This window comes from Lepisosteus oculatus, chromosome 8, assembly GCF_040954835.1.
Source record: "Lepisosteus oculatus isolate fLepOcu1 chromosome 8, fLepOcu1.hap2, whole genome shotgun sequence".
In the NCBI taxonomy this organism is placed as follows: Eukaryota; Metazoa; Chordata; class Actinopteri; order Semionotiformes; family Lepisosteidae; genus Lepisosteus; species Lepisosteus oculatus.
In genome coordinates, this window is record NC_090703.1 from 6,114,608 (window position 1) to 6,140,208 (window position 25,601).

General features: G+C 38.2%; 1 protein-coding gene across 4 annotated transcripts in view; it reads left to right on the forward strand.

The window, feature by feature from the left end:
• The first annotated feature begins 8,256 nt into the window (after window positions 1-8,256).
• The window catches only part of LOC102694293 (RNA-binding protein Nova-1), a 68,958-nt gene continuing 51,613 nt past the window's right edge, over window positions 8,257-25,601 (forward strand). Inside the window, exons 1-2 of one of the 4 annotated variants that reach the window (XM_069193053.1) lie at window positions 8,257-8,877; window positions 10,742-10,885. In XM_069193053.1, coding sequence (XP_069049154.1) covers window positions 8,742-8,877; window positions 10,742-10,885 — 280 coding nt within the window. In that variant the 5' untranslated portion in view covers window positions 8,257-8,741. Of the gene's footprint in view, window positions 8,878-9,337; window positions 9,856-9,905; window positions 10,402-10,741; window positions 10,886-25,601 lie in introns of those variants that run through there. The other 3 variants (XM_069193054.1, XM_069193056.1, XM_069193055.1) reach the window with 3 other exon arrangements.

A 25,601-nucleotide genomic window follows, 5' to 3' on the forward strand; every position in this document is an offset into this window, starting at 1 on the left:
AACAATGTCATTTGTTTAGGAAGCCGCCTCAGTAATATTGTACTACAGTCCATTTGCCACTGTAATTAACACGGGAATGCAGTAATGTAAAAAGTTAGGAACAAACTGAGAATGAATTATCAAAGGAGTGTGAATGAGAATATTAAGAATGATATAGTATGCTGGAACTGTTAACTTTATGGTGGGCACAAACGTTATCACAATGACTTCCCCAAACCTTATAGGCCATCATAGAGGTTCCAGGAAGATACATTTGTGCCCAGTGATTCATGGACAGTACTTGTCTTCTCTTTAGTGAACCTGGTTTGTTGAGTTTCAAATTTAACCACAGAAGTACTGTCGCAAAACCCTGTTACACGATCTTACCTCTGTATGCTCACATCTCATAAATTCGTATCCAAATTACTGCACACAGGATAAGATTTTTATGATACTGACTACAACAGTACTCAATAAAATCTACATGTATTTAAACAACCCATGAAATGATTTGTTCTGATCTCTTACTTTTGACATTACTTTTTTTAGAACACACAATGTGATCAGGAAATATACGTACAGGTATATCTCCATGCAGTGATTGCAAATTTTGGATAAAACTGATCTGATTTTTATTTTATTGATTCTGAAATCTGCACATCCTGTAATTGTAGGGTTTTAAGAACCTGGCTACATTTTTGTGTGACTTGTAAAATATATTCTTTGGCTAGATCTGAAACCAATATGATACATGATGCATCCTTAAGTTCATGAAGATGCTGCACTTTATTGTGACTTTTTATCCTATCTTATATCCTATAATAATTAATATTATAGGACATGGGTGTAACCCCCAGGAAAAATCTCAGTTAGCTAATCTGCAGTTAGCGTGAAGCATCCTGAAAGACAAGATAATCTATTTTCACTTGAAGAAGGACACTTTAAATTTAGAAACCTCAGCAACCCGAAATGAACCAGCATTGCGTAAGATCTGAGGTAATTTAAATTTAAATTGCTCCATTATCTGATGAGCCTAAATATAGAATTGAGTTCGCAAATTGTGCATGGTTAAATTATCAGTGTTGAAGCAGAATGAAGTCACAATGACAATTTCTACCACTTTAAAAAACAGCAAATAAAAGTAAATTCCTTTCTTTAAATCATTTCTCTTTTGAAACTCAAGGACACGCTGCTGGAAACTTAATTTTTTTTTTGGTTTGAGGAAAATGCAAGAATTGAGAGAGATGTTTGGATAAATTGAAGGCAATGATATTCACAGACATTTAGAAGATTTAAATGTTTAAAGTTGTCATAGTGAATTGCAGATGTGGCATATTAGTAAGCATATTAAATCTAAAACTTTTCTTCACAGGTATCTTTGCAAAGTGCAGAACAGGGGTCTAGCTATAGGTGAGTACTTATTCAAGGTAATGTGAAATTTTATAAACGTCTTGCTTTCTATGTAATAATTAAGCATAATTAGAGATATTTGTAAGATAATCATAATTTATATTTGCTTGAAACAGTCAGATTTATTAATGACAGATGAATGACAGTGATATCACATTATACATTAAATTCTTCTAGTTGACTCACTCAATTTATAGTTACAGACATGTGAGCAATTACACTAGGGTTATTTTTAGGTGTTTGCAAAATATTTTTATCACTTGACTGGATAGTGTTCTCCTATAACACTTTCCTTATTCTGTATAGATTTACCAACTCATCCAGGAGAAAATTGACAGTTTCTCATCACATAGAAAATGCTTCAGTCAATATAGATTATGAAACCTAATCCATAATTTTATAGGATACAGGGATTATTCAGACTAATCCGCAATAAAATAGGTCTATAGGGATTACCAACAGTCCAACACTGTACCTTTCTATGATACAAATAATTCTCACCTTTTCAGGAGTTGAAATCCTGGTCATCTTGGTTTAGCACATCCTTATTCTGAAACAGGGCTCTTAATCGCTGGTCTGAGTGCTCTTACTCAAATCACTCCTTACAGTCTTTTCCATTTTGTTACTGCCAACATTTAAGATAATCCACCCACTTACTGAAACATTACAGGCACAAAGGTTGGTGTTTTGATAACACTGCTAGAAGATTGTGTTATCTTTTTTTTTGTCACTTGAAAAAACTCTTATTTGTTCTCGTCTCAGCGAATTTCCTCTTTCTGTCATTTTCAATGTCTCAGTGAGATTACAAGAGTTTGAAAGCCCCTGCTATTTTAGTTCCAACAAACTCACTACCTAGCCATTTGTGTCTCTTGTATCTCAATATTAATATACGTTCTAAACAATTAGAATCTTTAAAAGCATATTATGTTAAGACAGACTGGTATTAGCTTTGCTGGGCTAGAAATTATCCAGTATTTTCACTGAGCCTGAGAATTGCTTCTGGAAGGATGTGACAGCAATGAAATGAATGTACAGACTCCCTGATAGTAAGACTTTGTTTGCAAAAAGATACTCTTAGCACAGGTACAGTGACAGGATACAAAGGTCACAAATTGCATTTCAAGTGGTTGTGAGACCAAGAGTTGTTGTTTTTTTTCCCTCAGTTATCCAACGCCCCTCTAGAATTTTTTCTTCGGTAAATACAGAGAATATCCAAACAACCTTTCACTCGTCATTTTGAAAACAGAACTTATTTTAAAAAAACAACAGACTATTCCAAGTAATGTTTGTTAACACACTCAGGAAAATAACCTCACATACAGTAGTAAACAATAACAGACACGGTCTGTTGACCTTTTGAAGTATCTTTTAACATGACTGGCTGCTGCCCAGCACAGTCTCTCACTGTATGATTCGTTTTACTGTAATACATAAAACAGAAGGGAAACAAGCTGAATTAGCCCTTTTCCTGTAGCCATACAAATGTGTCATGGTCACTCCTGAAAAGGATGACCAGCAACAAGGACCCACCTACCCCATGAAGGGGCGCGGGCAGCAGAAATACAGTTATCGAAAGTGTTTTTGCGACCTTTTGTTCAAAGGCATCCATGATGAGAGCCTGCCAGAGTAAATGAAAGGGAAAACAAGTGCAGCTATCAAATGCTATGGTGACAGACTGAGAGAAAAAGATGATTGGATTGGTGTGGACAGTGCAAAAGATGTCAGACAGTCCTTTTTTTTTCCTACTTTTCAAAATGTAATGTCAACAGCAAATTCGTATTTTAGACAACTGTTCTTGCGTTTAAAGTTAGAATCTTTCAGCAATTCGTGACAGTGACCAGCGTTTTGCCGCGTGAGAGTGAAAAGCCTTCTAGATGAAAGGAAGCTTTCTCGCCAGCAAGTCCTTCACTGAAAACCATGACATGGAAAGAAGGTTGCTGGACTGTAAAAAAGGGAACAGATGAAAAGAAAAGCAAAGATTTTTCAATGGTAAAAGCGGCGCAGAAGCAGCAGTGTATAGTGTTTAGGGATTTAATATTCACATCCATATGATTGTGAATTGAAGTCCCACATGGGGCAGCTGTTGTTGTACTCTTAGATTACACCAGTAAAAGGCCCATCTGTGTCACTGGGAACAAATGTTTATCACTTCATATAAATCATATAAGCCAAATAAAAAAATCATGTTTTTTGGTTGACCTAATAAGGCTTTCCTATCCTCCTGAAATGGAGCTAAGATGCTCATACATTGCATCTTCTTTTTTCGCATTCAGCTATTGTACAGCCTCTCTCTACTGCAGTGACCTCACCTCCCAGGTAGCCCTGAACACTTTACAACCTAGTGCTCAGCTACTCCTTTGGCACCAGGTCTCAGAGCTTAGAAACCCGCATGTTTAACCAGCAAGTCAGGGTTGGTAGGGATATTTCCTCCATTAACTTTAACTATCATTGCATTTATTCAGCTGTTTGACTTATCTTATCTAGCTGGACAAATCCTCAAAATCTGTAATGATCCTATTGGAAAATATAATAACTTTGGTGTGCATGTTTGTGGCTCCTCTTAGAACCTGTGATGTTATGAACATCTTATGCTGCTATTATTCAGAACAACGTTTCTCACTTCTTTCTATCAACAGAAATCAGAATAGAAAATTCAATGTGTGTGTCAGTGTGATTACACACATTGCCAGGATGAATTTTAGCTTCTTATTTTTCAAATGTCCATCTCTGAAATAAGTATCTTGTCCTTCATTCAAAATGTTCAAAAATCGAATTTGCATAATGCAGAATCCCAGTTCTTGCCAGACGTATGTCAAACAAGCATTGACCTTACCCCTTCTAAAAAAAAACCTGACTGAAAATGAAAAAACCTCCAAATCATGCTGCCAATACTGTAAGACAGTCAATGACTTGTGTTACATTATTGGAAGATATTATTTGTAAAAGAAATGGAATCTAACTTTAGTTAGAAGATAAGGTTTTTGTGTGTTTTAAGAAAGTGATTTAGTAAATGTTCTGACAGCCTGGGCTCTCTCGGGCTTAATGACTGATCTAAATTGGAGCTAGGAGATGAAAGAATTTCTTTAGTGATGTCTCAGCTGTCAGTGATTGCTATAAGCAATTTTCTCACAGTTTAAGATTTGAATTACCAGCTATATGCACTAAAAGGGGGAAGAGTGTAAGGTAAGATAAGAACGCCAATGTCATCCTGCTGAAAGAAAACAGCTTTTAAATTGCAACTGTTGTGCTAATCGCAGACATAGTGGGCAAAGCAAGCAATGAGGGATTTGATGAATTTCTGGCCCTGCATGTAAGTAGACATATTGTGTGAAAATCTATACCATAGTGGACAATTGCCTTATTTCAAAGAGTACAGAAAAATAAAAAAAATGGCAATTTAAAATTTACACTTGAATGTTAGAAAAGGCTTTTACTTCAAATATTACATAGCTGGAAGAAGAATCTGAATAAAATTAAAATGAAATTAAGTAAAGTAACCTCTACAATTGAAATTGATCAATGTAAATAATTCATCGTTTCAGAATATGCAGTCATGCAGTTTCAAAATGTTAAAATACAAGACACAAACCAGCATGGCGGCTGAACCAAAGATTTATTCCAGAAGAAAACCAAAATTCATTACAGCTCCTCCTTACAAACCCATGAACAGTGCTGCAAAGTTAAGATTTACTCCTCAAATTCATAGTAATGAAATGTTAAAATCTTATGATGGAGTGGAATGTCAGTAAGTGTTATGTTAAAACCTTGACTGATTAACAGCTCCACATGTAAATGAAGAACCAGCTGACAGGTTACCAAGGTACGAACTGAGAACTGACAAGACAGTTTCTGTAGTTACTCAGGTTTTTAAAAAATATTCCATCTACACATAGCTTGGCAAAGTGTCTTCTCCTTCTATGAGCTCTTTTGTTTAGTTATTTTGCAATTCCCAAAGACAAAAAACTAGCGTCAATGCAAAAAATAAAATCCCTTCAGAATTGGCACTGCATACTGTGTAGGCATACCTATAGGAATTTCATTGAACACCTGCAGAGATGTCTTGCATAGTCCCGCGAAAAGAGGAACTGTGTAACTGACAGGAGAAGGAAATGATAGATATCGAGGACACACTGAAGTGTCGTTCTCTTAGGATGAGCAAAACCAACAACTGCTGACTTGTGATGCACTGATTCGCACCACAAAGGTGTGACATGTGACCTGTGGAAATGTCTGTCTTTTCAAAAGGCCTCTGCCCTTTTAAAAGCCTATCCCTTTCTAGAGGTGCAAGTGATCCTATGGCGACTGTCACATACCTCATCGGACTGTTATAATCCCTTGTGAAGCTCAGAAGGCATTTCAATAATCAATTTAACATATCACTTTGGAAGTTGTGATGTACTGCACCTCAGCCTCAAGCAAGCTTTCCATTATTCATTACTGCGATGCTCCATTATTGATGCACTTTTCCTTATGGGGTTTTGCTCTTCTCTTCGGTCTCACTTTCATTAATTACGCCATTTCGCAATAGTTGCTCCCCCAGAAGAAAGCGTGACAGGGTGGAGAAGCAGCATAAGGCACAGCGTGCAAAACCTCGCCAAACTGGGGCACCACTGTTCTGCATACAGCATTAACAAAGTGGGTTTGGCCGTTGGATCACAATACCGACTTGTAATCTTTAAGAGCTGTCAGTCCTCAGATTACTCCTCAAGTACAATCCCTAACTATAGCAATATAGATGGGCTTTATGACCCTTTTTTACATTTGACACACAAAAAACTGTGGGACTTCTGAAATGGATAAAATAACTGCAATGGTGCACATGTTTCTGAGCAAGATATGGGAGAAAAGAAGTCAGTCAAGACTGACTATTCTATGCAATCACTGTGTGCAAGGGTTTTTTTAGGGATCACTGCGTCTAATAAACTTGTGTCTTGTAATATAGCCCTGCGGTAAGATACTGAATGGTCATGTCCCAGAAATATTTTTCTTTAAATAGTATAAAGAAAATTTGAGTGTATTCATGTTTAACTTTCATAAGATCCAAATCAGTAAAGAATAATAAAACATCATAAAAAGTGAAGAAGCAACATCAGTTTCATAATGATAAATAGCATACAAGTTAAGTGCTTTGTATCAGCAAAGTACAGATGTCTCTTTTTTACTTTGCCCTCAGATATTCCTTACATTTTAAAGAACAGAATTAAGCAGTCTGAATCATAGTTCAATTTTGGGTAGTACTGTATATATATATACTTTAAAAAAAAACAGGATATTTCACCTGTAATGCATTGCTGAACACGTACTATAAATGTAACATATAATGAATAATCATCAAAGATATAAAATAATGATATGATTCAGAGTACAGTATACTCTATACAAATGCTACCCAAGCACTTTTAAATACAAAATCCATCAAACCGTTTCAACAACTTGTTGCTGATGTCCTTAAACATGATGTGTTGATTGCAAACTGCGATACACTGGCGTCCGGTCCAGAGTGCATCCTGCTTTGCGCCTGTTGCTTGCCAGGATAGGCTCTGGCTCCCCTGCAACACTGAATTGAATGAAACAGTGAGAAAATGGATGGAATGCGATGGATGGAGTAAGACCTCATCGGACATGCGGGTAGATTTAAGGACATGAATGGTGCCTAAAAAACGAGTAACTGATTTTATGCTGTCTCTAGTTTCTCAGATGCCTCCCTTTTGACATGGGCTGTGGACATTTTCCCATCAACATTTTACTACCTACTAAATTTCCACATCTTATACAGAATATCAACAGATAACTTCAGATTAAGCATATGACTAAATATATACCAAAACAGCTTTTTGAAAATGCTGCAACAAAACATGAAAACAAAGTGGTTTTAATACCTACATTCAAACGTTAAAAAGCATTCATTTTTAACCATTAAGACTTAGGGGTACAGTACAGTATATCATGTCAGTACGACTCTATAGCCACGTTAGTGAATAGCAGTCTGATGCTTCAGGAGCGGGAAATACAAATTAAAACTACAATCACATCACCGTGTCTCCTTCATTGTCTGTAGGTGTTACTTTTAAAATTAAGAATACTTTTGTTGCGGTAGGCTGTACAGTATATGGCACTGACAGGTATTTTGTCGTTGTTACAGTTGTTTAATTGTTAAATCGCAACTTAAAACGAACTGGTTTAACTTCGGTTTAAAATATAATGTAAAGTGGTTTAACACTTCACAGCTCACAGATTAGTGTCAGTGCATTTGTCTACATTTTTACACAATAGGGTTGCTCCTGTTAAATATCGAAGTAGCTACATACAGTACCACAAAGGCTGCAGTGTCCTAACAAAGACAGAGACCTCAGGACCTTAAGTGAAATATATTTAAATAATGTAGCATCAAATAACTTGCAAAAGTAGCCAGAACGTGAAAACAGCCAACCCCCGAGAAAATGATAATGCACTACAGATGATTGATAAGCGTGAAGTGGGGATTATAATGAAGCGGGGGAAAAAAAAAGGACAAAAAATGTAAATTAGCTGAACGTGTCGCTTCAGTGCGCCTGATGGCCTTTGTCACGTTGACACCTTTCGCTCGCAGCACCGCTACGTATTTGCATGATGCTGCAAAATAAAAGCAACCGGTAGAGACGGCAAAGAACTGGGGGGCGTTCATGATGTCATTCCCAAATATTAACCCTTTCCCTCCCCGCTCGCCACTTCTGCTCCTCCGATTAGCTGAAGGGAGGGAGGCCCAATCACGGCCCCTTAATTCCTATTGGTTGCCCCGCACGCCCATCAGAGGGGGAGGGGGGCGTGGCCTCCCGCCTCCCGGCCCCCCGCCCCGCTGGTTGCCACCGTCTTGTTTTCGGAGGCGGCGTGCAAGCTGGGTTGAGCCGTGTTGCTGGGCTGGGTGACCTTTGACCCGCCCGGTGTGTTGCGAGCGCAGGCAGCCCGCCGGAGCTGAGCCGGGGAAGTAATGCGCGAGCAGCCGCGGCGGCAGCAGCAGCCGCACCGAAAGCGCCCAGAGCAGCTCCAGCCTCCGAAAGCGAGCGGCCACGCTTCGGGACCCCGATTTCCGCACGCACGGCACACGCTCCAACTATCCCATCCTCTCCTTACTTTCTCTGCCTCCCCCCCCCCTCCCTCTTCTTCTCCCCCCCCCCCTCTATTCCCCCCCACCCCAGTTTCTGACACATTCAGTTTTCCCCCAGCTCCATCCACCTACATGCCGGATTAAGAGCTGCTCTTGCACTATTATTTTGATATTCCACCCGTTTAGAAAAAAAAAAAGAAGCCAAATATTTTTCATAAGAATCATAATTGTCGTTATTTAAAAGAAAAAAAAAAAAAGCTTTGCAAACATGATGGCGGCAGCTCCTATCCAGCAGAACGGGACTCACACCGGGGTGCCCATAGACCTGGACCCGCCGGATTCCCGAAAAAGACCCCTGGAAGCACCACCAGAAGCCGTCAGTACCAAGAGGACAAACACCGGCGGTGGGTAGCTGCCGCATTCATACCGATAGCCGCTGTTGTTCGTGTCTCTCGGAGGCTTGCGCCGGAATAACCCTATAGGAGCGAAACTAATAACAATAGTCATTCTTCTTTTTTTTAAAACAAACAAACAAACAAACAACCGAAACATGGCGACCCGTTTTTATGTACTTTAAAAAATCATGCTTTTTTTTTTCCTTCCCTTTTTGCACTTAAGAGAAGAAAAAAAAAAGAGGTTTGGAGAGGGGAGAAGGGTTGTGTGAGGGGTGTGTGTGTGTGTGAATAAAACTGTAAGTTTTTGTTGTTAAACTGCAACGGGGTTTGTTTGTTTTTTTTTTTAAAGAAAAGGCTTTCGTTTGCGCCGAAGAGAAAGTGAGATGGACCAGAAAAAAAGTCCCCCAGAATTATTATTATTATCATGGTTGTTGTGTGTGTGTGTGTGTTTTTTTTACCGTTATCACGCTGGCAGTTGTCAAAAACTGTGCGAAAGAGAGCCAACTTCGTGCGATCGCCGTGCTATTTGGCTTTAATCAGCGCGGTGCTGTGCTATCTAAGCGGCTGTCTTCACTTTCCTTTTTAATCTTTGTTTTTTGTTGTTGTTGTTGTTGTTGTTGTTGTCGTCGTCGTCGTTTGCAAAAACCCGACGAGTTATCAATAACGAGTTTGCACGACTGGCGCGCCGGTGATCAGATTTAAATATGCAGCCCCGCGACCTGTCTGCATCCATGATGCGCACGACTCAATGGGGGCATTTGCAGAAAGCTTGCACCTCGGACATCTCGCCTGGGCAGCTTGCTTAAATCGGCCCTTTCTTGTCGTGCAGATGCGATCAGGATCATTCTGTTCCCAGAGAACATCAGGCTGTAGTTGACTGGCGCTTTTCTCTATTTCTTGATCTGATCGCGGGCGGGTAGAACTTTTTATGGAACCGGTTCCTCCACCTGGCAGACCCACCTGCCCGCATTTGCATCATGCCGAATGGTACATAATAACCTTTTTCTTTTTTTTTTTTCGCCGGGGAAAGCTCCTCTTAAGGATCCTGTAATTATAATGCGCTTTAAGGGGATCGCAGACAGCTTGAGGAGTGAAGTGAAACGCATTACTGCAGGGTTTTTGACATTGCAGTTGAGCTATGCGATTGTATAGCCTCACCGATATCGCAGCGCAGAGTAGCCTTTTAAATTATTATTTTATTTTTAAAAAGAAAGGCACTGAGTATTTCTGTTTTCCTTTCCAGATAATCGTTTTACCCTTTACGGTGCATTCTCGCGTGTTTGCTAACTTCTTTATTTGTGCGAGAAAACAGCAATTTCCCATAATGATCACCTTCAGGCTGGGCACTGATTTTAACGCTGTTCATTTCCCCCCAGTTCTCGGTCGGATTTAGGCGTTGTTGGTGTCTGTGGCACAACATTGTATCAATTAGAAATCCATGATAAATCACAAGGACCTCATTTGTCATCTGCTTCCAATTTAAGAGTCCGAAGAAAATGCTTCATACGAAGGAAACTGGAATGCAGTATCTAAGTAAAGATGAAGCTTGTTTTTTTTTTCTTCCAGTTATTCTGTGTATTACATCAGGAGCCTCTCACCACTTCCAGCATGTTGTAGTAACAACGGGAAGCGCACGCATGTTGGGCGGGCAGGTTTTATATTACACGACGTTTGCAAAAAAAAGATGAAATTCCAAGTTTTCCATTGTTTCACAGGGGTTTCATACCTTTGTAATTGAACGTTCATTATTCGTGCAATTTACCTCTTCTGTCAGTTTTGTTTCCATTACCCTTATCACCGTTTACGTTTCCTGTACATCATGTATTTTTTTATAATTTTATGATTGATTGATTGATTTTTTGATGTTTTACAGAAGACGGCCAATTTTTCTTAAAAGTTCTAATACCTAGTTATGCTGCTGGATCTATAATTGGAAAAGGAGGACAGACAATTGTGCAGCTTCAGAAAGAGACCGGGGCGACCATCAAACTGTCAAAATCCAAAGATTTTTACCCAGGTAGGTGTTTTTGTTTTAGCAGATACGACATCCGGAGAATGTTTTCAAACATTCTTTTTTTTTTTTTTGGATGATGATGTTTATCTTAATTGTCTCCACCCGATTATTTTATGCGATTTTAAAGAATTGAAATCAAATCCATTTGGATAAGTTTGAAAAGGTGTTTATGTACAATATTTCAACAAAGTGCGTGCTTCGGAACACAGATCCTTGAGATCAGTTTAAAGTGTCTTCGGTTTGCCTGCACTTGGGGGCTGATATGTTGAATGTAAATATTTGCTCTGTCTGTCTGGTCCAGGGTTTGACAGGTAGGAATCTGGCTGATAGTCCAAAAGGCAGAAGGAATGTTTGATTGTCATGGTGATTACACAGTGGTCCTTACAGTGCAGTGACTTTATAAATGATGTGTTTATTTTCTGCTCCGAACTGTTGCTCAATTTATGACCTTTATTGTTTCTCATTGTTTAAAAATAAGAGCCTTTAATAAATAAAATCCTATATATTTAGGATGCCTTTTTTTCTAGCCATCTATGCACAGTCAGACAGTCAGCTGTCAATTTTAAGAGTTTTTAGAAAGATAAACATTATCCGCATGGAGACATGATTGTTTTTTTAAAACAGATGTTATTGATCTAGTTAAACATCCGTATTGGTAAAGAAATGAATAGCACAGTTTTGCAGATGAGCATAGGGATGGTCTGGCAGAGCAGTGGTTAGCATGTGACCCTGATCCACACCTGGTAGTGATTCTATATCTTTATATTCATCCCTAGGATGTCATTTTAAGCATGGAGCTGTGTGCTTTCTTGTAAATGGCATGAGACTATCAAAGGTTCTGTACCTTTCAAATACCTTTTGCAGTCAGCCTTCCAGATGAATCTGGGACTACTCTGCAAGCACTCTCCCCTTTCCAGGCTGGTCTCACGTTTCTAATTGGAGCGACTGGCCTAGGGTTGTAGGGGTTGTGGAAGAGAAATCCGTTGCTTGATGACAAAAGCGTTGTTAGCTTCTGTGTAGTGGAGTGGAGCCGCTTGCAGGGACTTGAATGGGTTCCATGGAATAGGCAGGACAGCTGGTGTGGCAGGGAAACATTTGGAATATTTCATTTTCATACCCTCTCTCTTGGTGTGGGGGGTGGGGTGGAATCACCGCTCGAGCAGGAAAAGTAGAGATTCTGATTCTTAACGATAAGGGCACCAACGAGAAGAAAAAAAACGCGGCTCTAGATTTGTTGTGCTGTGTGGGCTGTTCTCCTGCGAAACGGCGAATGTGACCGCGCCGAAAAGTTTACTGCTCTTTTGAAAATCCCCCGAAGCTCTCACAGTGCGTGTCCCACATGCTGGAGCACAACTATGGCAGGAGCAGGCTATAAGGTCTAAAGCCTCAAACAGCGGGGAAAGTGTTTGAAAGTGGGAGTAGTTTTGTAGTCACGGCTGAAGATTTAATGCACTTCTCTACCTGCCATGGCGCGGACAGATGAGATAAATGGATCCTCCAGGGGCTGGCTGTTGCTTAGTGTTAGTGTTTGTGTTTGACCACGAGCCTGTGGAATTTTCTGAGGTCTTGGCATTCCCAGAGACGGAGGCTCCTGGTCATCTTCCAGCCCTCTCACACTCGCGCTGCAAGCAGGATGGGGAAATGTGCTCTTCCCACTCTGTCCCTGCAGGAGAAACTGTTGATCTCACGATCCTCATGGTTTGCGGTTTAGTTTTGCTTTCTGAGTATGACGCCTTTTCTGTTTTTTTTCCCCCCGCCAGTCACTCAAGAGAACAAAACCATGCAAGATATCGTGGATGTTGAGCAGCCCTTTTCTTATGATTGTACACACCAGACATTATATACTACATATATAAGCGTACCCCCACTTTTAAAACTGTTGGTCTTCTTTTGAGAACCTGGCGCCCTTAAAATTAAATTAATTTAAACTAAAACATATTATGTTTTCTGTATGAAAATTCTTAATCAGCAATATTTTGACTTTAATAAAATCTTGAGGGTTTTGCTGCTTGTTTTGGTGACCCATGGGGCAAAAGCCAATGAAAAGTGCTAAATATTGTGTAGCTTTTTAAATGTTTTCATAAGATATTTCGCTTTGTGATTAATCATTTTAATTTCTTATGAATTAATATTATTTCATTAAAACAACAGATGTTTAATTAGTTTTTTCAGTCTTAATTCAAATGAAATCATCTTTCAATCATAATTAAAAAAATTTAAATCTAAAAAGTACTCTTAATACAGACTTTGAATACCTGAATGTTTCAACAGACCAAAAAGCCCAGTACTAAAGGATAGCATTGTTTTGGCTGTGTCCTCTGATATAGTCTAAATAATTAGTATAACCTTGAGATAATCTTGCTGATTCTGCTAGCTTACAACAGAAGGTGTTGTCATGAGTGAATATTGTAAAGATCAATTAAGTTAATAAAATATAAGTTTTTGGTGACATTAGTTTTGTTTCTCCAGATTGTACTAATTTATCAATAATATCTTGTGTGGTCCTAAAATATTTCAGTAATTTTCATTAATGTGTTTTGGCTGTTAAGTGGACAGTGACAGTATAAATGAACTCCTTATTGTTAATACTTCCTTGCTAGTATTTTTGGAAATATTTAAGTAAAGGGCATCAGATTCCTTACTGTACAAATCGTTTTGTGCATTTTCTTTTGGTCAACATGCTGCTGAACCAGAAATGTATTTTGCATGCTGTTCATAATGTCACAACCATTAGGTTACAGGCTGTTTTGATTTAGATAATATGCCTGCCATTATGTGGTTTTTCCCAATTTGTTATTTCACAGCAGTCCTGTTTGTGATTTGCATCTTAAAAAAAGTTTAAGGCGGACATTTAGTTTTCATATGCATTTCATATTAAATTGCCTGACTATTTGTATTGAGGGAGTAGTAAAATTGTATTTATTCGCTCTCTTAAGTACTTAAGAATTGTTTTTGAGAAGTGGTTTTGTCTTGATGTAGTTTATATGTGCTTTATTTTGTGGTTAACCAAGGTTTTTAATGTGCCTTCTGCAAGAGAATATGTTATCATTCATTACTTGATTCATTCAACTATTGATTAGTTGATGTTATATTATTTTCTTTGCGATATCATGATTAACTCATGTTCTGCTTGGTGCATTGGACAGTGGGGCGTAAACTATTATGAAATTTGTTGAAATAAAAAAAAAATGTTTGTCAGATATTTTGGTGCCTGTCCAGTTTAGTCCTCTGAGAAAATCATCCTTAGTTTGAAGAAAGCATTCTGTACTGCGAAGAGTTTTTTTAGTGAAGGCTGTCAGTTTTAACTCCTCATGCACTTGTTTCATTCTATTGATTAAACTTCAACCAGATGCATCAGGTCGCAAGCAATTTGCAAGTCGCAGAAGACCTAACAACCCGAATGCATGAGCGATACAACCTGGTCGTCCTTTTTTTCTCTTAAGAGTCTTTGCTTTTAACTACAAGTGTATCAGAAATTTCAAAGGGGTGGATCAGGTTGTGTAGAGAGTGTGTGTGTCAGAGAGTTCTCTAGAAGGAGTTAGAGTTGTGATGAATAGCATGATTGAACTGGTTGCTAAGGTAACAGGCCCTGAAGATGATATCTTTTTGGTGCAGTGTACATGATTTCTGTGCTAAGAAGCAGCTAGAAGAGCCTGTTCCAGCTTCATTTTGTGTAATTGCGTATCTTTCTGAGTTGTCAAGAACGCGGGGTTGCTCCTGTGCTACTCGTCCGTGATTAATCTGCGAGCGATGGTCGAGAGGCAGATAACACTGATGGCAGCTGTTCCTCTGACGGTTTTCAATATGGCAGCTGCTATGTGCATGATCTATGCAAACATGAATTTCAGAGACATGGGTCTGAAGGGCACATAAGGAAGAGCTTGGAGTGGAGGTGGTAAATATAGTAAAATTAGGCTCGGACATTGGTAAATATAGTAAAATTAGGCTCGGACTTAAGGGCTAATTGAGGTGGGGCTCTCTTTGTTCTCTGCTAGAGGACAGAGGGCATTATTTTTTGTCATTTTAGATTTCAGGGATAGTGGTATTCAGTAGACACCACTTTGTTTAAAGTACTGATTTGCTTAGGCTTTCAGTGCAGTTCTTTTACAACAGCCAGCTGAAGTGGGAGACAGTGTCATCTCTTCTGTATCTTCTATAGTTGCAGAGAGAGCTTTTGTTTGCAGCTTTCCAGAAATTGCAATTCGATTCTTTTTTTCATTTGTGATTTTGTAATTAAGTTAAATCAGGATTCAGGTAACCACTCAATGCTTTGAAATGTGTGTGAAAAAGTTTAAAAAATAAATTTTACTTTTTTTAGCATATGCCTTTCAGTTGTGTGTTTATACCAGGTAACAGCTATTAATAATAAAACATGTTTTACTAGTTAATGAATGCTGTTGTCATAAAAGGTCACAGTATTTTTTCTTATTATTTTTAAGACCTTTTGGTTAGTATTGCCTATGAAATGTAATTTGTAGCACAGAAACATAAAGAAAAAAATAAAGGTTAATCATTTTATCATATACAATGTATTATATAAAAAATATAATTTTGTGGAATACATATTAAAAATTCTTTGGTACAGGAAATTCCAGTTTGTCTTTCTTCTCCGGCCAAACAAATTATTCTGCACACGTAGTACAAAGGATCTTATTCTGTGTAAGTGAATCACAGTTAGACGCAAAGAGATACTGTGGATTCAAGATTTTAACCATGAAATCCTTTTTAGTGAGGGGAACATCCACCTTCAGCTTGAGCTGAATTTAACTCCGGCTGTACCATCTCTGTCTTCTGGAGTTTTGGCATGCGTTAAAAGCCCAGATCTAGGTCTGAACAGTATTTCTAATGAAACACACATCTTGAGACCCACTGGGAGCCTGTAGACCATTGTAGACAATGGCTGCCACAATGACAGGAATTAATTCTCTAGTGAAAGGGTAGCTGTAAATAGTACACCTACTTGTACAGTACATTGTTAATATTGTAAGTGCAAAATATAAAAGCTCCATCAGTCTCTTAAGAAGACTTTATTTTACTTCACTACATCATCCTATAAAATGTTCTGTTTCAAGGGGCAATATATACTGCAGTACTTTGCATGAAAACAGGTTTAAATGATAAATTTATTATATGTTGACAAGAATTTGCACTGGCAGTGGATTGGTATGCCATGCATGGCAAACTGCAACCCCAGATTCTTAGGGCTGTTAAAGAGATGGCAGACAGTGAGTTATGACCTGTCACAGATGGGAAGGGATATGATTCCAAGTTATGTGAGGGAATTGTATATAAACATGTTTTATTGGGCAGTTTCTCAGTAATCTCAAAGTCCCTGTCTCTGTTGTAATCAGCCCATTAGTTGCTTCCAATGGAGATATGACTCTTCAGCAAATGATACAACTTAGATGACACCAGCTCAGGCTTGTGATAACCTTTCACATTTGTTTATTTTTCTTTTTTTCCAATCATTGTCACTTTTGTTGTTAGCAGCATCGCAAACAGGGTTTATGTTCCTTCATTCTAAGAGCTACGGCCTCCCTTGCGAAACAGATTGTTGGAATATATTTCTCTTTGGAACAAATGTAACTGTTACAGTACATTAGCAGTTGGAATGCTTTAGGGACGTCAAAAAATTAAATAAATCAAAGAGAGGGAAAACAAACAAAAAAATTGGCTTGATCCACTTTTTTTTTTTTTTCCGGAACAGCCTGGTACAATGAAGGCGAATGCAATTCTGTGGCAGTGGTGAACAAGGGCAATGCCGTATAGTGACACAAAACCGTTTTTTTTTAGGTGATTCTTAGGGGGCAGTTCTGGCAGGGACCTGCCTGTGAATTTGGTTGTAATCTTTGTTGATGTTGACCTCCGTGTTTAGCCTCAGCTGCTTTGGCTGGAAGACCTCCAAGACGTAAAAACTTGGCTTTTGTGAGTTCACCGGGCTCGGAGCTCTTCGAAATAGAACTCACGGTTGAAGGCTGGGGCCTGCAGTTCCCCTTCTTCATGTCCATGTTTGGATGCAGCTCTTGCTTGAAGTAGAGCAACATCTGCAGCAGCCTGATTGACAAAGATCTCTCTGGGAATCATCATTGCCAGGCACAGCAGGTGCTGCAGCTCTTCAGGCCGCAGCTCGGAAAGACATTGAAGTCAGATTGAAAAATTCATCAGGGGACTCGCGAGAGCGAGGCCCTGGCGAACGGCGCAGGAGAAATGTCAGATGTCCAGCGCTGAGGCTCTGCAGGTAATTGGGCTGGACTGGTGCGAACTGTGGCAGAGCGGGGTCTCACGTTGCACTGCAGCTGCTGCTGAGCTTAATTAATCTGACCCTCCATGGCTGCAGCCTCTCGTCACGGAGAGACACGGCGTGGGGACGTGGTCGGCTTAGGCTCTGCACACTGCGGTGCCACCATTCAGTCACGCGGGGCTCTTGTTTCGAATGGTTCTGAGTTTGAATCTTTTCACTGTTTGTTGGTTTTTCACGAAATGCAGCACATGGAGGAGAAGAAGTACTTTTTCTCATTTCTCATTGTTATTAGGCTCATTTTCTTCTGAAGGGTCATGGTTTCATGAGCATCTGGGGTCAAGGTTGTTCAGGCCGGGGTTCGGTTTTGTTCCTCTCACTGACCTAAGACCTGGCCTGAGCCTAAGACATGGTTTGCCTGCGGGGTCCCAACAGAGCGATCCTTCTGTGCCTTAAAATGAAATATAGATTTTTACTGCCTTTTCGCAGTACTGTCCGGACTGTTGCGCGTGTTGGGTTTTCCAGCGCAGCTGGGTTTCGGTGTGCCCAAATTCTCCATAGAAATATGGGGGTGGTGTGGGGGGTCGTTGGCGAGACCGTATCGCCGAACTGATGTGAGAAACCATTTGTTGGTTTAATAGCACTTGTGTTGAAATGTGCAGTTAGACTGCTTTGCTTCCCAACAGGCATTGTGTAGGCCAAGGCTTCACTGCAGAAGCGGCACGGTAGTGCAGTGCTGGGGTTGTGCGACTGACGCAGAACAAGCGAGGCTGCATAATGACATCATTCAAGCGCTGGGAGCCCGAGTCTGGAATCCAGATCAGTGGATCTCGAGCAAGGGCTCTCTGTGCAGTCCTTTCAGAACCCCTTAATTCATCTTCTGATTTGTTCCCAGTTCCCGATTTATTTATTTCCTCCGTGCTTACAGTGATAGTGTCTACTGAACACTTGCAAAACACAGCGTGCAGCATTTTGTTTTGTTTTATATTTTGAAAGCTTTACTGAGAACAATTTCCAGATGCTTGAAGCTGATGTTCATGGTGTAAATAACCCCAATCACAATTGTTTAAGTCATTTTAATTACACTGTTATTTTTTTATTCATCTGAAGCCATCAGTCTGGCACATTCTGTGTAGTTAGACAAGTGGTGGGTTTTTAACACTGCTGAACTACATAGAGTATAATGTTTTCCCTAAAGACTTAGATCTGTGAAAATGGTTCCTGGACTATTATCTCTACTGTCTTATCAGATAAATAGTAGGCTATGTCTTCAGTAGAGAGTTTATTTTAGCACCATTTAAACATTTTTTTCTTCTTTTCCTTCTGATGCATTTCAGATATCCAGACTCTTCCGCCTTGGTGTTCTGCATTACATTATTTAGAGATGAGCAAGCTTTGTGGTTTATGAGGGTACTTTAGGATTTCATCGTATGAAGTGCAAGGATTAAGATGATAAACGTGAATGGCATTTCATTCAGAAGGGAGATGAAGATGATGCTACTGTAACATTCTTTCTTCTCCTACCCAGTTCTACACAGGAGGTGTTAAAGGAAGCAAACTCACTTTATTTAACAGCTAAAGTTAAGAAGTTACTCATCTGTGCAGGCTCCTGAAAAAAATGCAGTATTTAAATAAAATTGTTGATTTTTATGTGGAATGTTGAAATTTCGTCGGCTTGGGAATCAAAGGCAGGTTTGTTTTTAAGGTGCACAGGTCGCTTATCTAAAAACTAGCTTGTGCAGTGGAAATTTAATTTCTGAAGTTGCTGAGTTGCCTCTTGTTAATTTTCTGCTTCATGTCTTTTTGCTTTGTTAAGATCCACAATTAGACAAAATTTTATGTTATTATCAGCTTTTATGATCCCTGCACACACATATACAGCAGGTTGTTTGTGTTTTTATCCTTGCAGAAGGATCTATTTAGCATCCCTGTCTGTGACACTCTGCCTTATGGGATACGGCACTTAGCTTGAATGGACACGTTGTGTCTTTGTTTATGCTCTATCATCCTGTTGTAAGAGAAATGAGGAATTCTGACAATTTTCTGTGATTGTTTTTCAAATGTGAGAGCACAAACAGCGATAATGAGCAGAAAAGCCATCTGCTGCATGCTGTGTGTGTACATAAGTGCACTTGCAAGTTAATTGTAGTTTGTTAGGGCAGTGACAGAAGGATAAAGGTTTAAAGAATCCTTCTCTCTTTTAAACAGTGGATTTATTTTTGTTTGTAACAATTATTTAATTGTATAATAGTATAAAATGCATTCTTTATATGAAGGTATTCTTCAGCCAATGCAAAATTGTGTTCAAGATTTAGAACATTTTATCCGCAGTATTTCTTTAACAATTCAAAACGCATTTGATCACTGGAAAAATGATTGAGTGCATACTATATTGCGCTGTTACACAGTGTATATCTTACTTATCTGCAAACAGCAAGAAAAAAACTGTTCTTTGTAGAAAGAAATACTTTGTTTATGGCTTAGATCTGCAAGGTCATTTTGTGCCAGCAAGAGGAAGCTGATCTTAAAACCGTCATTATTTGGTTCAGATAGTAATTGAAGTTTCTCATTTGCAAAATCCGTAGAGTCATCACAGTGTGAGATGTCATAAAAAATAATTTGCATCAGGTTTGATTTCCACTTTTTTTTCCTTTAGTGTAGGATGGCTTACAAATGAGATTATCTGTTTTATAGTATCTAACCATGATTTAGAGGCAAAATGATGCAAAAAGCACCCGATGTACAGTAAAAGTAGATGGAGTAAGTGACTGCATTTTGTCCCCCTGAAGAAGAATATCTGTGACTTGGCAGCAGTAAAAGCAAGATGTTGCTTTTAAATGGGTAAGATAATTGCCGTAAAATCTTGAAAATATCTGAGCTGTGACGCTGTCAACAGAGTGTGCATTTTCACATCCCGTGGAATTGAGACCAGATCCTCATTTTTTAATAATTAAATTAAGTACGCCAGGATGATAGTAGACGAGTCAAAAAAGCTGAACGCTTCACCTATGGTTTTGTAAGAATTTCTTTTAAACAAGAGAAGTACGAGCAATGATCAAGCATCAAATGATCCGTGTACGTTCCCCAGAGTCATATGTTCTGCAGGTTTAGTAATGGGAAATGTGTTGGTCACATAATATCTCAAACCGTTTCTCTGCCTAAAAACAACTTTTAAATTTCCACATTTGTTCGCTCAAGATGTTCATTGAAGTAATTTAGAACGATGCCACAGGATGCTGGCGTCCTCTCTGACAGGATAGGGAAGTCTTCAAGTACGATCCCTGACGTTTTTGATCAAAAAGTTGACAGAAGTTTACACAAAACTTAATGTAGCTGCACTGTGTTACTGGCCTGTGACAGTCGCCCTCTTGGCAGATCTCGCAGTATTCCAGCAGATCAGATTTAAAGAGGTGCATGGCAAAGACTTAAAGCCGTTTAATATTGGAACTGAAAAACATTGCAAAGCTACATATGGGTAGATTTAGAGTGATTACTGCACGCTATAAAAAGACACACAAAGCATTGGAATAATGCATACGTATCTTCGGAGCAGATGTAACTATTTCTGCCCAAAAGCTGTCAAGAGTTTTATTCCAGCTAATTTATTTTCAAGCTTAAAGCGTCTAAACAGTAACCTAGGAATATGAAACAATTATCCCAACATTAAATTTCCATTGGCATTAACAGTTAGCAACTGCAAACAGAGAGTTCATTTCCAAATTAAAAAGTGGAATTTTGTTCATTATAGTTCCTTAAAATCAAAGTACTAGGAATTGAATCTCTTGCTTTTTAAAGAAAGTCTAACAGATGAAGATAAGCTACTTTTAATATTCCAAGATAGAGGGTATTTCATTGAAGAAAAATGTGAAATTCTATTTGATATCATTGCATCTGTCCTGGCATACGTAAAATAATTTGCACATAGTCGTAAGCCCGTATTTATATCCTGCAGAATTCTTTAAAATATTTAAAAATCACTGTAGTGTCACTGAATTTATGTGGTTGTAACGACTTTTAGTAAATGTGTTTTGCGATCTGAAGTTCTTAGATGGAGATGGTCTGCAGCAATGCACATGCTTTTATCTTTACTGAACCACTAACCTTAATAATCATTGTGAAAACCAATGTAATGTGTGGTTAAAAGCTCCAAGTCTCGGGTGCACAAACAGTTGTCATTTTGGTTTTGTATACACAATTAAAGACAGTGAACTTCTCAAAATACAGTCATCCTTACACATGTTTTGGTTAGGAAAATATGCTTAATATAATTCTCATTTAAAGCATGTAAATGTGCGTTGTAAAAACAGAAAATTTCTTCTCTGTTCTTTATTTCTATTCTATTTCTTCAACAGATAGGAAGGGATTATGCAATCCTGCACTTGTTCAGCATATGTGTGTATATCTAGACGATATAGCAGGAATGATCACAAGAACATAAAGATTTATGGACAGTTAACTCTGTGAGATCACAACCTAATGCGTGTTAAGTGTGCAAAGCTATCATGCTCTCTAGTCAATCTCTGTACATGAAGCAATTTAATAAATTATGTTTGCATCAAGAAATAACTTCAGGCTAACATATGTGAAACATGCTCACACACCTTCTATGCTTTGTTTGCCTGATTCTTTAGCCATTTTCCAAAAATATTATTAAATACAAGAACCAGTGATGTCCATTGCTTGCACTACAAAAGAGGTAAAGGACAAAGTCATCAAGAGATGCCATTTGAACTTATCAGTAAACAAGGGGACATTGATGTGGTTTAAGTACTGTGGCTGATAAATAATTCATGCTGTTTTTCCATACACTTGGTTTATGGGGAAGATATTTCCAAGCTTGAGTCAGGGAACGGTCTGACTTAATTTGGAATGTGCTGCAGGATAAAGAAAAATGGAATCTTTTTAATGGTTTTATGAGGGGGATGGCAAAAGAGAAAATAAAATCCCAAATGACACAAATGCAAATGGAGAATGACACTTCTCTCCATACCCTACTGCAACAGCCATGTCCTAATTCTCGCTGGAGTAATAAGTAAGAGTTTCAAATTTTCTTGGCTTATGCCTCACTTAATGCACAGGGGAATCAAAAAATAGGTCATTCTTCAAATCTTCTAATTGTTACTGTGCTTCAAATGTTTTTTTTTTTTGCCATAGAAAATATGAAGGCATTTGGAAAGTGCAGGTCAAAACTTGAGAGGTTTGGAGTTGTTGGATGTTCAAAAATATTAACTTTACAATGCAGTCCAAACCCTGTTTTTAATGCCATGTTTACGAACCATTGGATGCATACAGTCATGAAATCGGAATTCTCTCCCTGATGGCTGGATTTTGTTTTTCAGTTTATGATGTTCTCAGAATTGTATCCTTACAAAATAAGGTTATGAATTTTTAAAGTGAGACATTTTAAATGCATTTTAAAAAGAAAAATCTTGTCTTATAGCTGTATCTATGGATTATTTTAAAGTTTGTTGAAATACAGAGAATGTTCATATTAAATGACAGTATAACTATTGTGTTTCAGAGTGGGGCATTTGTGTTTGGGGAATTTGAGATATGAAGTTCAATGCCCAAATTAGGTTTTTATTGTCAATGTTGGGAGTGTAACCCATAAAATGACAATTTTTGATTGGATTCTATCCCTTTTGTGCAAGCCTTTTTTTCTAGAAATAGCTCAGCCTACATAAATCATGCGCGTGCCCTCATTTAATTTAAATAGGTTGGATCTTTTTTACAGAACACAGTGTGATGCTGTATATGTGAATCATTCAGTTTATTAACTTATTTTCTTATTACAGTTCCTCTATTTTGGGGTAAAATAAATAAAGTAAAAATGAAAGCATGTGACGCTGCTTACACCGATTTCGTTATTCTGTGTGTCATAGAACAGAAGTGTGTTTTAGTATAGGCTAAATCTATTCTTATGGCTAAACATTTGATTCTGTTCTATAAAAATATTTAAATAATCAGGCCAAGTAAGTATGTTTTAGTGACCTTTACTAACACCAGTTCAATTGTGTTAGATATTATTTCAATCCCCATTTCCCACGTCTAGTACGAATGCAGTCTTTTTGTGTTTGAGAAAGTTGAGCAGGTTTGATGGTGAAATCCTGGCCAGGCTTGTTTGAATTCAGGTCAGAGTTTTATCCCTCTTTCCGCAGATGATTACTGAAACAGATATGCTAAAAATGTCTGCACAGGTAATACAGTATGAAGTTAGAATGCTTTCACTTGTAGATTACATGGTCTGGTCAGGCTTGTCATTAGTGTCTGAGCCTGCTGTGATTGCTTACATAATCTTTTGGTTTACCTGGCAGGTTATGGCAACTGTCTGCATTACTGCATGTTAGATAACGTGCAGTGTGCATGTAAAACAGTATATAAACAGTCACTTGTAGTAAATGTTTCTTGCTCTGAAGTAACATTCAGTGATATGCGTCACTGAATGTGTTAGAGTGGTGTTGTGTTTCCTGCTTAAATGCTTAGCAACAGTTGTTGTATGTGTAGCAATAATGTGGCTAGAACTGTAATGCTATTTATATCACTGCTGTGGGTCTAGCAGGTACCACTATAAAATCGACAAGCCTAGCTCAAAACCCATGAGCGCCAGCAGGTTACAGAGCTCAGTGGTTATGCCAGGGTTTGATTTTCTGAAACTGTGTGTGTGGTTCCGTTACATGCAACAAAATAATTTGTACAATTCCTGTGTCTTCCTTTTGGCAATAAATGTCAGCTGAAGTGGAAAAGAAAGCTGGCACTAAAAACATGCTGTAGTCTTATCAAAACCAGGCGTCCAATTTGAAAAGCTTGAGGCCACATGATGTTTTCCTGAAACTTCAAAGAGCAGAGCACATTAGTCATAAAATGACTTCACTATGCAGGGAGTGCTTGAATGGGGGAAAAAAGAAAAACACTTAGGATTTTTAGTGTTCTCACCGGAGAAAGCATTCTGCCATTAAAATAAACATTTAATCTGCCAAAAGGTCAGTGCAAATTAAGTAGATTTTATGACAAAATGCTGTACTAATTCTACTTTAGAAAATTGAGCCATCAGGAAAAAGTATTATATAAATCTATATTATCTCTTTCTGTCCCCGGCTTTCTATTTGTTTAACAAAAGGGAAAGAGAGAAAGAGGCTAATTGAAGAGATATTTGTTTTCAAGCCAAAGGTTAACAAAATGAAGTATTAGTGTTCCTTTCTCCATTGAAACCCAAGAGCAAATAACATTTTGTAAGTATTTACCTTATAATAGCAAATCCCAATAACATATAAAATAGTTGCTGCATTTGAATGTACTTTGTTTTAATATTTACAGGAAAGTAACAGGTCCTCTTGGTAATTGTGCTGCTATGTTCTACGAGTGAACAGAGAATACTGTAAATGTAAGTCATGGCTGCTCTAGGATTATTTAAAATACAAAATGCTAATAATAAAGTTGAAGTAAGCAGTGTCCTGTGTCTGTAAGGTTTATGTGAATCTGTGAACATTAACAGCAAAATCCACGGACAGTAGCTAAGAATCGGGAGATCCTTGAAGAGAAAAGTGGACCAACTCACTTACTTACCAAGACTGTGCTGTATTCTGGACCACGTAAAGCAATTGAGGGTACAAATGAGCCCTTTTCACAAAATGTAATTAAATAAGCCTTTTTAAAAAAAATCATATAATCCACCTAAACTCATTTCTGACTATGCGTTAGCCTCTTTTGTTAGGGGAGCTTGAATAAGTGTGTGACAATCCTTGAAGCTAATAGGTTCAAAGCAGAAGAATGGACCTCTGAAATTGTGCTGTGCACAACGAGGACACTGTGTCCTTCTTTTTTCATGCTCAATAACTCATATTAAACTTCACTTTGTCTTACACTGTGTTGTTGCATCAAAATAGCTGCCCTCAAGTCAATATGTCGTGCAGTGTCCTAGCAACAGAATGCCTCATAGGTGTTACAGAGTAAGTCAGATTGATAGTCACATTAATATCTCAAACTCTGCTTTATTGGAAAGCATTTAGAATGTTACGCCCTTTGTTTAGCTCATGAGGTTTTTGCTTTTGGAAAAGAGATATGCAATATTTTTTTAAATATTATTCTGTTATTGGCATTTCTCATAAATGAATGCTAAATGCTAAGAGGTCAGTAACTACAATAACAACAAATAAAAATTTAAAGCCTCACTGCTATTAATTTTGCTGGTTCTTCCACACAACAATGCAATAATGTAAATATTCGCTGGAATATAGGGAACTCTCCTAGATCACACATAAGCAAAATGTCTGTGTATTGAGCATCGTACTGTAACCTAGTTGATTTATGATTGTATGCATTAGGGATTTGTGCTGAGTGAAATGCAGATTGAGCATAAACTATAATATGATCTTATTCAAAACCTTTTAATATGTGCTGAATATGTAGAAAGTAAAAAAAAAAAAGTATGCATACTCATACATAAAATGGATTGGAAAAAAATTCCAGTATTACCTTGTGGTC